The sequence below is a fragment of the Lepisosteus oculatus genome, chromosome 4 (genome assembly GCF_040954835.1).
Source record: "Lepisosteus oculatus isolate fLepOcu1 chromosome 4, fLepOcu1.hap2, whole genome shotgun sequence".
In the NCBI taxonomy this organism is placed as follows: Eukaryota; Metazoa; Chordata; class Actinopteri; order Semionotiformes; family Lepisosteidae; genus Lepisosteus; species Lepisosteus oculatus.
In genome coordinates, this window is record NC_090699.1 from 62,612,164 (window position 1) to 62,628,100 (window position 15,937).

General features: G+C 35.3%; 1 protein-coding gene across 4 annotated transcripts in view; it reads right to left on the reverse strand.

Moving 5' to 3' along the window:
- Window positions 1–15,937, reverse strand: part of iqsec1b (IQ motif and Sec7 domain ArfGEF 1b) — a 201,310-nt gene that overhangs the window by 147,828 nt on the left and 37,545 nt on the right. For all 4 annotated transcript variants that reach the window (XM_069189453.1, XM_006631039.3, XM_069189455.1 and 1 more), the window contains exon 2: window positions 7,125–7,154. In XM_069189453.1, coding sequence (XP_069045554.1) covers window positions 7,125–7,154 — 30 coding nt within the window. The remainder of the gene's footprint in view (window positions 1–7,124; window positions 7,155–15,937) is intronic.

Consider the following 15,937-nt stretch of genomic DNA (forward strand, 5'->3'; position numbering starts at 1 on the left):
ATGACTTACTAAGTTATATTATACACAGTTATATAACATGATTTCCTCTCATTTTGAGTGTGTATATTTCTTCGTCAAATACTGTACTGTATGTCACCACGTCTTGTTTTCCAGTACCTAACAAAATGCTGAAAGTGTCCGGTAGTAGACATCCTTTCTACATTAAATATTTAAGATTTTCAGCAGGCTTTAAACAGAAGTGTGTTCTGACACAGCTACTACAAGGTTCTTACAAAACTGAAATTACTGTATGCTAGAGATTGAAACTGGGCAGCTTCAGCTTCAACACAGCAGGAAACAAGTGAGGCTGGTCAGCCTTCACTACCTCAGCTTTTTATTGGATTCAATGACAACAAGTGTAAAACTCACACAATTTACAAATTGCTTTTCGTTTTCTTACTGGCTGAATTGTTTTTAAATTGCATTGGTCAACAGACTTGACAGCTGGCATTTTGGACTCTGACGCCAGACAGGATTTGAGGGATGTGATTTTATTTGGTTGTTATTTGCCTTAGCATGCAGCTGCTTCCTTACTAGAGTATCTCTGGAAATGAGATTTTAAATTCTCCCAAGTTTGATGATGGAGAAAGAAAACTAAAAACAAAATTAGAATTGAATTATAATGAATGTTATAAGGAAACTTCCCAAAATTTCTTTTTTAAAAAACATAAATTTATCACTGATCACTTTCTGCATTTATATAGAAAGCACTAAAAACGTCTTTTTATATCAGGTGGGTAGCTGCGTCAGCATGCGTAGGCTGCAAAGGAACAAGTAATAGGTTTACTTGTGTAAAAAAAAAGACATTACTTGTGTCTTTTTATATCTACTCAATACACTAAATTCTTTATATTTATGAACAGATACAGTATATTTGTGTGTTGATATTCAATAAAGGGGAAAATTCTCCTTCTGGTTTTACTCACACGGACACTGAAAAGTAGAATGTTTGAAGCAATGACCATTTTTGAGACTAAATTAATCCTACGGCAATAACTGATCAGGTATTGCACAGAATGTGTGGAGGGAGGGTTAAAAAATGGCAGGAGTACAAAAAATAAAAATTAACAGTTTCAAGGTGCAGCAGTGTATTTAGAACTTATATCATCCTCAACTGGGGCAGCACGGCAATGCAGTGGTTAGCACCTGGGTTCGATTCCTGACCTGGGGTGCTGTCTGAGGGGACGTTTGTACTGTATGTTCTCCCCATGTTTGCATGGGTTTCCTCTTGGTGCTCCAGTTTCCTGCCACAGTGCAAAAATAAACTGGTCGGGTACTTTGCTTCTGGGAAAATCTGCCGAGACGGACTGGCCTCCCACCCTGCATCCATTTGCTTACCCCCACGCCCCTGAACTGGATGAAGAGGTGAGAAAATGGATGAATGGATAACCCTCAAAACTTCGGAGTGTCATGATGCGCAATCCACAGTGGCTCGATACTTGAACACACGCGATAAAAGTTTAAAACAGATTATGGGAAATCCGACAATCGTGTGACTTTTAAGTGGCTAGAAGAGACTGTGTCAGAATTTCTTCAGCCAGAAAGATTATTCTGTTCTAACAGTAATTTAATATAAAGCCAACGTATTATTTTCTTAGGTAATAAATATATTTTTTACCTATAATATATACTTACATAACAGGATGTGTATACTGTCTCTCTATATTCTGCCTCTTCAAATTCGCTATACCTTTAAGTTATCACATGTGAGGCAAACGAGACTGACATATCCCTTGCACATTGATTATGAATTCTGACAAATTCACATTATCACTGTTTTAAAGGCATATTTCAGCGACTTGATTTGAATTCTGCTTTAGACAGAAACACCTGCCAATTTTTGCAGCAAGACAAAGCTTTAACGCTGGTTTTGACTAAAACCATCCGTTCACAAGACAGTTATTAAAATACATTTATCTTACACCAGTGTCAGATTCAAGTTACTTTTCACCGGTTTATTGACTACCAGCAGCCTTTACTGCTCAGTAATGTATATCTGAGCACTGTATTCCTCTGAGAGGAGTTATTTATAACATACAGTACTAAGTTCAAAAGTATTTAATAATTAATGATGCTCACGCTTTCCAGTGTAACAAGCTAAATTTGAAGCAGTGGAGTTTACTATAAATTTGAAGCCAGCACATTAACATTACACACTACAGGCCTTCCTGGTTCACTAAGATTTAATAGCACACTGTGCTGTGCACAGAGAGAGCTTTACGATTGGGGTATAAACAGTATTTGTCCAGGACAGCTGTTCTACTGTTCTACCCTAGCTGCTGATCCACATGTACAGCCCCTGGTTTCTACTCAATTTCGACATCGCCCAAAAATGCATTAATCGCAACACCATCATATTAGCACACTTAGTATTCGGTGTATATTGATTTTGGTGGGGGGTTTTTTTCAGGCTAGCGCATACAGTAGCGGTGTCTGCCTTCTGATTGCCAAAAGAAAACACAAAGAGTTGAAGCCCCGGAGGTATATCAGCCCTGCTCTGCAAGCAGCCCAAATGATGAAGAGGGAATGGCTTTGCAGTCATAGCCCTGTCTTTCAGGTAGCAATGAAAAGAAGATGAGCAGGGTCAGCAGCTAATGTGCCCTGTCTACATTGTCCCCAAAGGAACTCACTCCACACAACAAGGACAGTCAGAACTCCAAAATGAGCAAATGTGCCCTTGAAGAGACTCCAAAACCGTTTTTAAATAGCCATGGTATTAAAAACAGGGACTGTCTCAGAGGGTGCAAAACGAATCTAGAGTTTAGTACACTGAGTTTATGTATATTTCTGTGACTGAATCAGTACAATGATTTGTCACTTACACTAGAAGGAAAATATAATCTAAATTATTTTCTATTTATTTGAAGCAGGGGTCAATCTTTATGGATTACTTGTATTAGTCACACAGGTGCATATACAGTATGCATGTATAGTGCACATACTGAAAATCAAAAGCTGATGTTACCTGTAAACAGGGAAGCTCAGTAAAAATAAGTGAATCTGCACAGAAAAAGCTTTATAAGGTAGAAGTTCTCTGTCCAGTTTCCCATTAGCATTTTAGATTATATTTATTGGTTAAGTCCCATTAAGCTTTACTTCCTTTAGTGACTTTAACATCGATGTAGACATGTACCATATATAAAGGAAAAACCCCTAACATTTTATGAAGGCAATTTCACTTCATCTAACCCCAGAATTTCACATCAGAATTTCTACCTTGGTTGAACAGATGGAATTGCTGTTCTTGAATTGATAATTAAATTGCTCAAGCAGTGAGAAACTCCTTCTTGAAATGTTACATAGAGAGAAAAACAAATAAAATGCACATAAGATAGATTACCCGAGCTGGCACCTCTGTAACGTTCATATTAGTTAGTTTATTGACAGAACGATAGTATAATTGCGTGTTTTAAATATATTTATAGAGTTTATGGGAGCAAAGCTTTTTATATTTCATTACAAAATAGTTCTGGGACACTTCAGGAAAACTGAAACATTATTGATGTTGGAGATGAAAAACATTTTTCACTTAATAAAGGGTAGAATGAGAATGATGAATAATTTTCCTTCTGAAATACAGACAGCTCTAACAAACCACAAATATTGTCCATTCATCTTCTAGCTGCAGCTTCCAGAATGATGTCCTGCACCGCAGATAACAGTCTCTTAACAGTCTCTTATCCTCTCAAAGTTCATCATGTCACAAAATATTTAGCTCAACTCTGAAGCAAACTAAATTATTTTATTTTTAATACACAACTACATTTGCCTTAACAAATTATTCAGACTCAAGACTCTTATTTTTCACTCCTAAATCCTGAAATAGTACAGTATAAAATCAAATTAAAATTATGCCTGTCAAAGCACCATGGTCTTTCACCTTTTTAAAGTGTGTCAAGTTTATTGGTAACACACATTCTCATTGATTTCTTGAACATTTTATATAAAGCACTGTGCAAAGAACATTAGGAGAGCTTGGATGGAGAGAAGATAAACAACAGCAGAATTCTCAGCTGAAGATATTGGATTCAGTACAAAAACAACTCAGAAAAAAACATCTGCTCAGTTACCAGTAAATCTGAGAATATCTGACTGGGATAAAACACTATTGGGATATATGAAAATGCATTTTTGCTGCAACGTATTAAATTATTATTATTGGACTTATTATTATTTAAAAAAATACTATAATACTTCCTGTAAACAAAATACATTTATTTTTATACTACTCTACTGCACTACTTTAATGGACAGCATGTAAAAACTAAAGAACAACCTCCAGACTTGGCTGGTTAACTAGCCTACTGTAAATTAGGAATCGGTTGTTCAACGACTCATTTGAAAATTTGTACTTTAAGATTTAGCCAGAATCAAACTGAAACCAATCGAAAATAGAAGCATAAAAGCTGAACAATCCTGTCAGGCCACACCATAAAACAGAAACTAACATTTGTATTCTGATGCACAGAAAAATCTTACTCAGATACTAAAGTACTGTACTATATATAGAAGCTCGGTAAAGTACATTTCCTGTACACCATTTGTATTAACATCTCTAAATAATTTTGATGTACTGTAGTAGCATCCAAGTCAGGACAGGGCTCTTTATCAGCTACTGTACATCTACAACCATAGTCTATTGAAGATTTAACAGAACGACAAAGGAAAACCTAGCACTGAGCAGTGAAAGACAATTGATATGCATTTCCAGTTTGCTGGATTAAGATTTTGCTTAGAATAAGCATTCACTGGTACAACTGTATTGTAAATGTGCTCTAATATTTTTTCCTGTATGGCACTGAGATCAGTATTAAGATCTCAAAATGTTTTGTTTATAAAAACTTACAGTTTCTCTTATCATAATCTATCATTAACTGCACAAACATTTGCCTATTTTATCTGTAATGTTTGATACAGCATTGTATTAGAACAATGTCCTACAACTAATTACGAATATTCCCTTAAACTTGGCTTTGCTTTATAGCCATTGATTTTGTATGCACCTATCCTGGAAAAGGTCACAAGATATATTCATTAGATTGAGATCTCCCAGTATGACAAACAGGTTGTTCTCAGCATTGGCCATGAGAAAAGCCCACAGTTTAATGAACATCAATCACAAGAAAAAAAAAGAAAGCTACCTCATCAGTATGCTAGACTTTTATTTTCATTTACTGTATTTTCACAACACATTCTTTGCCAAGACCTGACTGATTTAAAGATACTGTAAGCAAGACCTTGAGTTAGGCCTTCAAAAGCAATTTCAATAGACTGCTGACAGGTTCTTTTTGGTAGCATGTGTCCAACACAAAGCAGAAGCTCATAGTTCAGTGAACTCCAAAATGAATTCTAATCTATCTGAATACAAACAATATGAATAAACAATACTTTTCTAGAAATTCATAAACTGTATATGGATATGTAAAAAAACAATTTCTGTTTTCAATAAAATGTAATTGAAAACATTTTTTTTTAAATTACAATTAGAAAAGTTAGATTGTTTTTCTTTTCTTAATTTTTTCAGCGCTGTCCCCCTCCAGCACGATTTTTTACATTGATGTTAATGTTCTTAAAAAATTCCTTTAATTAAAAATTCTTATATTCTTTTTAAATGAAGTTAAAAAATCCTCAAAGGAATACACCCCCCCCCCCCAAAAAAAATAACACAATGAAAAAACAAATGGTTTATGCCTCAATGCAGAGACGTTTAATCAGTAGTTGAGAAAAAAAAACAGTTATATGGTATAACTCAGTTGCTTTTGGGGAATTTTCTAAAGCAAATACAAAGTTTGGGCATATTCGTTTAACTATATTCGAGTGGAGAGCTGTAAATGTAAGCGCTGGCTGTGGACGAACCTATCTAATGTTGAGAATCTTTTCCATCTGAACATTCTTTAAGCCATAGTTCAACAAGGGAACAAGTAAAAGTTACGTGCATGTTGAAAAGAACTGTAGAAAGAAGAAACACAATGTTTCAGCTGTTGACACTCTCACACCTGAAGAATAATGACTTGGTTCAGTTTTGTCACCTTTTTCATGGATGGGTGTTACATTAACAGTTTTCCAGTCGGTGTTTATTACTGTACCCCTGTCCTGAGTGACAGTTTGACGAGTTCTAGTAATGGTCTGTGGACAGCATCTTGTTTGTTTTCAATAATGATGAAAGAAGTGCTTCTTATACCTGTGATACTTCTGCCTGCTCTATACAGATATTATTTAATATCAAACTCTAGCTTTGCTCAGCCTGAGCAATCCCTAGTTATTTCTTGCAAACGCATAACTGAAATGTTCATTTATTCGCGATTTCCCTTCTTCTGCCCAAACATTATGAATTTTACCTCCGAGATACGTTACTGTATGTATTTGTTGACTGTCCTTTTGTTGTTCTAATGCTGAAAAATGATTTTTATTGCCTTTGCAATATTCTTTTCTATCATTATTATGGCCTTTCTAATATCCAGTGTTGGGTAGATAAAAAGGGGGATATACTTAGAATGGCCCCCTGTCATGTATTTTACTCCCCAATACCAATGTTGACTTGGAAACTTTGAAATGTAGTTATGAGCAGACAAAGCCATAACGTCAAGCATCAGAAAAACAAACAAACAAACAAACAAAAAAAACTCACCGAAATTGGATTATTCAACCCATCCTGCTAATTCACTTTTCTGTCATCACATAGCCATTACTGCTTGTAGTGAGTAAGAACCTCTAAAGCAAAAAGTCTTTGGGAGATGGGAGGAAACTGAGCGAGATAGGAAACGTCAGTGCGCAGTACTAATCCATAGAGACAAAACGGGAAACACGCAGACTCCACACAGACAGTAGGAACTGAACCAATGAACCCTGGAGTGATGAGGCTGAACCTCTAACCAGCTCTCTACCATATGCTGCCTGACCGATTATTCGTATAGCACCACTTCCGTCACACACGATTAAACTAATAACATTATGTATAATCAAAAATGAAAAGGAGAGCAAATATGTAGATGAGAATGCATAATACCACCTGATTCATTAAAATCTGACGTCTTATTTCCAAACTGAGAGCACGGGGGTTAATTGAAGCGCTACAGCCCAGAGGGAGTGTCACAGCGTATTAAGACAATGAATTAAATACCTACCTGACACTTCTTGAGCTTTCACATTCAGACCTGCAAAGAAAGATAAGAACAGATAATCAGCAAAAAAAAAAAAAATTAATAACAAAAACACTTGAAACCTCCGAAGGAATGTCAAGGAGATTATTAAAATACAGATTGGAATAAACTGTTGTCCTGCGTAACAAAAAGAATATTGCAGTTAAAACACAAGCTACACTACTTGTGCTCCCACACAATTCCAAAAACATTTAAGAAGTAAACTATTGCTGGCTACTAAGGACTAGATGTTTGTAAATGTGCTGTGGGACAGTGGAAGTTGAACATCATTACTGCAACAATTTCTTGGTCTTAGTTCTTATGGGTGAGAATATTCTGTATACTACAGTGGAGCAGCTTCAGTTTCCATGTCCAGTAAAACTCTTTGTTTTTCCACTGTTCTTAGTGTCTTGGGGTTAATATGGAGAGAAGAAGGCAGTCAATTCATCTGTCTCACTTCCAAAGGTGGCGATGTCATATAATAAACAAAAGCTCCCAGGGCCCATAATTTCCTGGAAATGTCCCACTATCCACAAATTGGGATAATAGCACATCAATTAATTTTCTTGTAGTGAAAACAAATTGGAATTTAGATTAATGATACACCTCATTACCCTGATGAAGATAAAGCCGCATTAAAAAGGAATGTGAAACGGCATTAGAGGATGATACATTCAGAATCATATTTATTGCTAACTTTTTAAACATTACAGAATGAGCATTAATGAAAAATGCTGGGATTATTTTTCAAAGGTTAACCTTTGCAATGCTTCACAAAAGGGTAGGCTTTTATAAAGCAGAATTCCACTACACACATTTCTGCTATGGGAATTATGTTTGGAAGCTCTTGGCCCTCAGCGGACGTGATTGAGAACTCTAATATCCAAGCCTGAGAGCAGGCTCTTCAGGCTGCTTTAGGTTAGAGGATGAGTTTTCCATTATTCATGAAACCTACCTTTGAGATACAGTCCTGTCAAAGATCCTAAAGTTTAGAGTGAACAAAGAAAATCTTTCATATACAGAGCCTACAAAAAGCTGCATCTGTTGTAAAATGGCACATTTCGGCCGAGATCATCTGACATATTGCTACTGTAAGAAAACTGATTGTTGCTCAGTTCATCAACTCCAGTCCAGCACTTGCCTCCAATTCAAACCGCTTTCATTTCATACTGTAGATGTCAAAATTTCAACATGGTTTCTGACTACAGCATTCTACTGTAACTGAACATTACTGAATAACTACAAGACCAGACAACACAGACGATAGCTTAAAATATCCTTTTATTCAAATTTATTATAAAAGATCAAAATTAGTTTAAAAAAAAGTAGAATCAGGTAATAAAACATCTAAATAAATAAAAAAAACGTATTTTCATGTGAAATGATGGATAATACAGGACCTCAAAATACTGCCAAAGGAAACGAAATACAAAGTCTGCTGAGATGATTTTGTTATAATAAATCTCAAAGAACTACTACAATTCTCCTAGCATGTATTTTTATTATCAGTGGCTTGCATATTCTGGGTTTGTATGAGCTCTTTGGAATGCTAGAGTCACACTTTCTGAGATGCTTGAACAATCCAGAGCAGTTTAATAACTAGTTAGACTCCCACTGTGGTTGCAATCCAGTTTGAAAAAGCCAGCTCAGGATGAAGAAAAAAAAATTAAACTTCACAGAATAAAAATGAGATACAAGAACAAGTCACATGTAAATCAGCAAGTTCCAATAAATCTTTTCTTCTGAAATGGAGAATTCTTTTGGGACTAATTTAATTTACCTCAGTTAGGCTCCAGTACTTTGAGCTAAAACCATATAACCAGTGAACCTTTTTACAAGTGACTGCACTACCTTCATACCTAACAACACCACTTTTCCACCACAGGCATCAAACTAATAGATCGCCTGCCCTTGTGCACCTCATTTTAGATATAGAAGACAGAAGAAGAAAGCCTCTATTTTCACGTTTCCTTTTGAGGTCACTCAACCCTAAATCTGTCTAATGAGCACAAGCTGTAGACTCCAGTATCTGTACATTCCTTTGCTATGAGTTAAAAAGTTTATTTATAGTTTATTTATGGAAATGGTGAGGTCATTAATATAATAATCTTCCAAGCCTATTTAGAAAAAAAAACTAACAACAAAACAATGATCTATCCATACTTAAAAACAATATGCACAATCACTGCAACCTGAGGGAACAATGGAAATCAAGAATTGATTAGACCACACAAAACCAGGAAAACAGGAAAAAGTACTACTGCCACTATCTCCTCCAGGAAATAAAGAAATCCTGAAAGGCTTCAACATTTTTTTTTCATAATTAAAATATTTCATCCCTGGTATGCCTTCACCTTTTTGCCACGTTTCATCTATTTTTGAGAAAGCTTCATGAAATTCCCTTGCTGTCAGCTATTATTGCTTACAGGAAATGTTCATTCCCATTTAAACCTCATCGGGTTTCAGGATAATTACAGGAAGTGTGTCATGCACTAGAAGGGATTACATAAAAGAGTACATCAGAGCAAAGGAATGCTGATGATCCTTCAAGTCTAGTTCTTCCTGGTTGATGAGACTCAGACATATGGTCAGCAAACTTTACTGGAAGGAAAGACTGCTAATTAATACAGATTGGAAAAAGACTTCCAAAGAGACGTTATATAAAAATGACTTAATGTGAGGCTGATGTCTTTGAAATCTTTGAAAGAGGGAAGGAAATCTCAAATGATTGCTTCTGGAAACAATTAAAGTTGTTGTAAGTTGTCAGTTTACAGCAGCTTCCAGTTAGAGGCCTGAAGTCTTCACTGATTATTCGATAGGAAAGCAAGTAAATAATCGTGGACTGAATTTGAATGTGTCTAAAGTATGTTACAAATATAGCAGACCAATATGAAAATAGGTACTGTACTTTACTTTTATTTATACAGATATACACTGACTATAGATGGATTTAAAGTGTGAATGAGGTCCATTATACACCCATCACCTAACAGAATCATATGAAAAAAAGGAGGCAACTGGATTTAACTGGCCTTCCACAAAAGAACTGAAGGCTATTCCAAATGACATAAAATCTAAGATAAATATGGGTCATTTTGTCTGGTTTTCTCTTTCTGCTCTAAAGGAGAAGTTTGTGATAGAGATACGATGAAAGACTCCAAAGTCACTTTGAGTGCAGTAGGACCAGATGCATGAGTGTTACTTTTAATTGGCAGAATTCCAGCTCAGCTAAAAATAGTTGAAGAGGCATTCTATGCTGTAATAAAGGGGTATCGGTGTAACTGAATACGTTTTCAATTAAAAAATAATTGTTTGATTCAAAATAAGCAATGCAATAGAATGATATTGGCACAAACATTCAAAATGCAACCTAGTGGATCTTACAGTACCAGTTCTATAAATACGGTAAAGAAAAAAAGAGTTCAGATTCACAAAGAAATAAGATTGGAGAGTTACAACATAGTTATGTACTGTATCATACACAATAACCTGTGTAAAGAGATTTGCTGGAGAGGTCAAAAGTTTGCAGATGTCTGATTTCTAGTACCATTAAATTATACATCTTAATGTAATTTAATAAACAGAGGAGGAGTAAGACTGACTTTCTTATATGATTAAAACATCAAATCTTTCTGTCCCTCATATGTTCATCACAAAATAAGGCAAATAAGGCAAGATCAGGGTGAGGCCCAACACACTATTCAAACTACTGTATGTACAATATACCCACTGAAGTACAGTATAAGATGATCAATTTTCTCAAATTTTGAAATTGTAAGGTTAAATTAGTAGAGTAGTGTACATCCCAATTTCCTTATCAAAACTAATGAGCTTTTGGAATTTTTCCAGCTATTATGAAAATTATTTTCAGTTTCCAGGCATCACAGCTAAAATCAGTCCCAAACACTCGTGTCAATTTACCTATTCTACACTTAGAAATGGTACTGTGTGTGTTCTTGACGAACATTAACTAAAAAATGTGCCCATTTAGATCATTTAAATGGATATCAACCTGTATGTTTTTCTACTATGTCATTTCCAGTCTTGCATTCTGTGAATTAACTAAAATAAGAGACTGTGTCAACCTTCTTTCTTCCAAGCTAATATGCCCAATACTTCAGGGACACTTTCAATGTGATGAGAGACCCAAATAAACACACCAACCATTACAAAAACATGAATAAGAAAAGTAATAGTTTTCTTAATGTGCCTTAAGCACACTAATGAAAAACATCCTAGAAGAGCAGACAACAATGACTGCAATTACCCACAAGCTTAATGACACAGCTGATGACACTGCAGCATTAGTATAAGAATGAGGTTAATTAAAACTTCTCCAAACTCCTGGACTTTCAGCAAACAATACTTAAATGATCTAGTTTTTATATTAGCTTTCCATAAAATCTAGTTCAGTAGAATGCTCTTTAACAGTAATCCCCATTGACACAACCTGGAAGGATGTTTGACCATTTACAATTTGGTATCGCTTTGCAGTTTTACCTAGACTTCAAGTCAAGGTGATCCCAGCAGGATGAAAAATGGGACTCTAGAGTTACTTTAACAACAACAGAATACAATCAAAGTTTATGATTGCAGGATGTCTTGCTGGTATCTGTTATTAAAAGACTAAAAGCATTGCATTTACATAAAAGAAACAAACGTAATGAAAATTCTAAATTTGAAGTAGTGAAGGCACTTTGAAAATAAAGCATATTCTGCATTACACCCATTTTATCTGACCTCATGTCCTCCAGAAGTAACATTAGCAATGCTGTTGTAAGATTTGACTGTTTGACATTACAGTAACATAACCATGTTTTTTTTCCTTTCCAGATGGATTTGTGACAAAATATCGAAAAAGCATAGTTTTTAAATATGCTGACAAATCCCAGAAGATTAAGAAACCTTTTCCTTATTTCTAGAGCTTTTGTTAAGATAAGGTAAGATTTCACCTAGCAGCAAAACAAAGAGAACTTTTTAAATTTAATTCAGTAAATATAGTAGCATAAAAGTCAACAGTGATATCTGAATATTAAGTTACACAACAAAAAATACATATGTCACCAGAGAATTTAAGTCTAAATGCTCAATCTTAAAATGTGCAGATTTAAAAAACATTTAATTATTTATGAGGTTCCATTCCAGAATATGGCAGCTTGCAGTCAGTGTCTCAATACAATACACGCTGCTAAGCACATTCCTGGAACTGCAGTTAATCTAGGCAATTGTACTGTAGATTAGCATCAGGACATACAGTATAATGGGAATGAATGGAGTCCAATGTCCTTTTCTTTCTTTTAAGGTGTTTTGACGGTGGCATCCACACTGCTCTTCATTGAAAGGCCAGTTAATCTGGATTTTTAAGGTAGATTTTACATATGGAAAAATGGACGTACTGCTTGTTTTCAAACACTGTACATGCTAGATTGCAAGCTTGAATTTCAAAGTATTCCCCACTCCCTTGATAGCCTTTACATATGGAAGATATTGTATACAGAACTTCTGTTTTAACTCTTGACAAGCAATAGGTCTTTAGTGTATCTTTAATGAACTAAAGTGTGAATCTGTAGTAGAATCCTATAGATAAGGGGTGGCCAACCTTGGTCAGTTCCGAACAGCCACATTCCAGCCACAGAAGAACATACAGGGTACCCTTACATCACCAATTACTGCATTAAAGACTTTGAACATGTGAGTTTTTTCAGCCATTTCGGATGCAATCTGAAATAAATCTGGAATTGTCAGCTGCTGGTTCAAATGATCACTAGATCTCTAGAAGTCTTAAAGACTTAATCACCTGGTTAGGTGATCAAAATGGAATTGTCCCAACATTAAGTTAGGATACTTGAGGTTAAACAGCCGGGACAAGCAAGGTTACAGGACCTGCCTGTGCTCATAATGAAATTTCCTATCTCCATGTTAAAGAGCAAAACTCATTACGCCATCGACTGACACAGTGGATGCAACTTTGCAAGTGTTTGCTTCCGTCACCCTCTCTGCTTGTTCCCTCTAAAAGCCGAATGCCAGTGGCTCTTACACAAATAAAACGGGAACAAAACACCGTACGAACAGCTGGCTGTATTACAAAAAGAAGAAAGCTGGTGTCACAGTTCAGTGCCCACATAAAACAAATCATGTTGCAGATGTAGAAATAGCTACAGTTAAGTTCTGCTGAAAAAAAACAATAAAAATTAACATTTCATATTGTATGTTCTTCTTATTCCCAGGCTCATCAGAGTGCAATGCAGTGTAAGTGAAGACTTTTGTTATGTGCTTTTCCTATTAAATCCAGATTTGTGTAATCCAACAGGAGTAATCAAATTAGCCTTTTCACCTGAAAGACTATAAATCACAGCAGCAACAGAAAATTACATTTAGAGAATGGTGAAGAACAACAGCTCCCCGGTGTTACTCAGTACTCTGCTGCACTAAGGTTTCCCAAACTCATAGACCTGGAATATTCCACCTGCAGTACTAAACTCACACTTTCCAAGAAGAGTGAGTGACAATGACATTGTAATTTTAGGAAATTTAAAAATAACAAAAGCAATACAATCAGAATAAATATCGAATACGTTTCATGCGTTATATTTGAAATAAATTACATGCCTGTTATGTATTATGGCATTATGGTATTTAAACAAACCCAGCCGGAGTAATTGTTACACTACAGTATAAGCACTACCTGTACGTCAAATTAAGTGGCCATGCTCACACATGCAGTAACACATGTGATATAATATTATAACTCATGTAAATATTTTTGACAGTCTTTGCCACTATGAATAGATGCATACCATACAGTATTAGAGGGACAGTACTAATGACAGTCTTGAGAAGTCACTTCCAGCTGTGCAACATCTTGTTATTTATTTTCAGTTGTGGTCTCTTAGCATTGCTGGAGTGGAGTTCATTTTTTATCAAATGCACATGATAAGATGTGCAACTGTTTTCTTCTTGAAAATCCAAGGTGTGTGGAATATTGGGTTTTAAATAAAACAATTATGTCGATTATGAAGAAGACTTAAAACACTAATTTGCCCAAACGTAGGCATTTCTGCATTTTAGATGATACTTGACTTCTGGCAAAAAGAATAGTTTGGTTCGATCTGCTTTTTATGCACCTTCAGAAGCAAAGGGAATAGGTGTGACAACTGCTGACTATTAAAGGCAGGATTGATAATAATTAAAAGAAAATTTTGAATGGTGACTTAATGAATAATATTAAATTATAAAAATAACGGACACACTTGAGAATGCTAAATTTGTTCATTCAAATGTGGGCATTGTAAAATAATTCAGGTGGGTAGCTGCGTCAGCATGTGTAGGCTGCAAAAGAACAATTAATAAGTTTATTCCATGCTGAAAAGAGCTCACACCTGAAGAAGGCTCCACAGCCGAAACGTTGTGTTTTCTCTCTTCTCTTTTCAGCATGGAATAAATCTATTACTTGTTCCTTTGCATTATAAAATAATATCCACTAAGAAATAAGGGACTTATACTCGTCTGAAGATACACAGAAGATATTGAAGGGATCATATTATATTTAACATTAATTAAAATCCAAAGACTCAAGTGGTGTGTGACTAGAATTCCTGGTGTGGCCATACTGTATTTACCACAAGCAGACATGAATGCAATGCTTATAAGGAAGTCTTTCTGGTTTCAGCAGAATAAGGATAAGAATAGCAGAAATAATGTAACTAAAGATTAAGGCTACATGACTACAAAATGTTTTTTTTATATATATAGGGAGATCCACAGTAAGGACCTGTGTGAAAAGAAATAAAGGACATATCAGGAGAAAAGAACAGAAAGAAGCAAACCTTTTCATCTGCTGCCAATTAACTACTTATTGATTCTTGTGTATCTCAAGCATGTTAGATGGAAGATAGGCTAGAACTCATCTAATACCTTCTGAAGGCATCTGCATAATAAGACTAGAAGATTGACTGCTAGTGAATGAAGCTTGAAGCTAAATCCCTTTTACCACTTAGTCATTTTTTCTGAATGCCCTGGGGTAAAAAGAAAAACACAATATAAACATTTATTACCAATTTTTTAGATTGTTCCTGTCATTCTCATTACAGGAGTATATGCACACAAAACAGGTCTTGTAAAAAAAAAAAAAGCTTTTTTAAATGAAGACATTTCATTCTAAATATTTAAACTTATACACGCATGGTTTGCGACACAAAACTAAAGGCTAACATTATGGCAATCCTTCTGAAAAAAGCTAAACAAGACAGACCCATTAGTAAATAAAATTCAGTAATGCTATCAGCTGATCTGGAACACTTCAGGTGATTACAGAAAGTGATAAGAACCCTGCAACGTTCTTGCCAGGAAGATGCACTATGACTTCTTGGAGATTGATCATCACCCCTCAGACAAGCTCTGAATCATTTTGCATGAGTTAAACAGGCAATGCTAGAGAGTACAGTATGTATGAGGCTGAACAAGCACCTCAGAAATGGCATCTACTGTATATAGTCAGATACAGTATATTTCAGAAAGAGGTATAAGCTATCACAATAATCCACCATTACTTCCACTATGTAACATTTATGATATTTCAAAGATCCATTGCTATGCCATTTTTCTTATAAAAAAATGTCCCTGAAATGTGTGACAATCACAGACACTGAAAAAGAAGTCGAGCGTTACAAAATGAGATCCAAGATTTTATTAAACCACCACCGTTTAAAATAAATCCAAAACTCTGTCAACAAAGCCAAAGGGCTTTCATGCAATGTTCCATTAAATACTTATTTTATGATAACACATTTTCAGCTTTA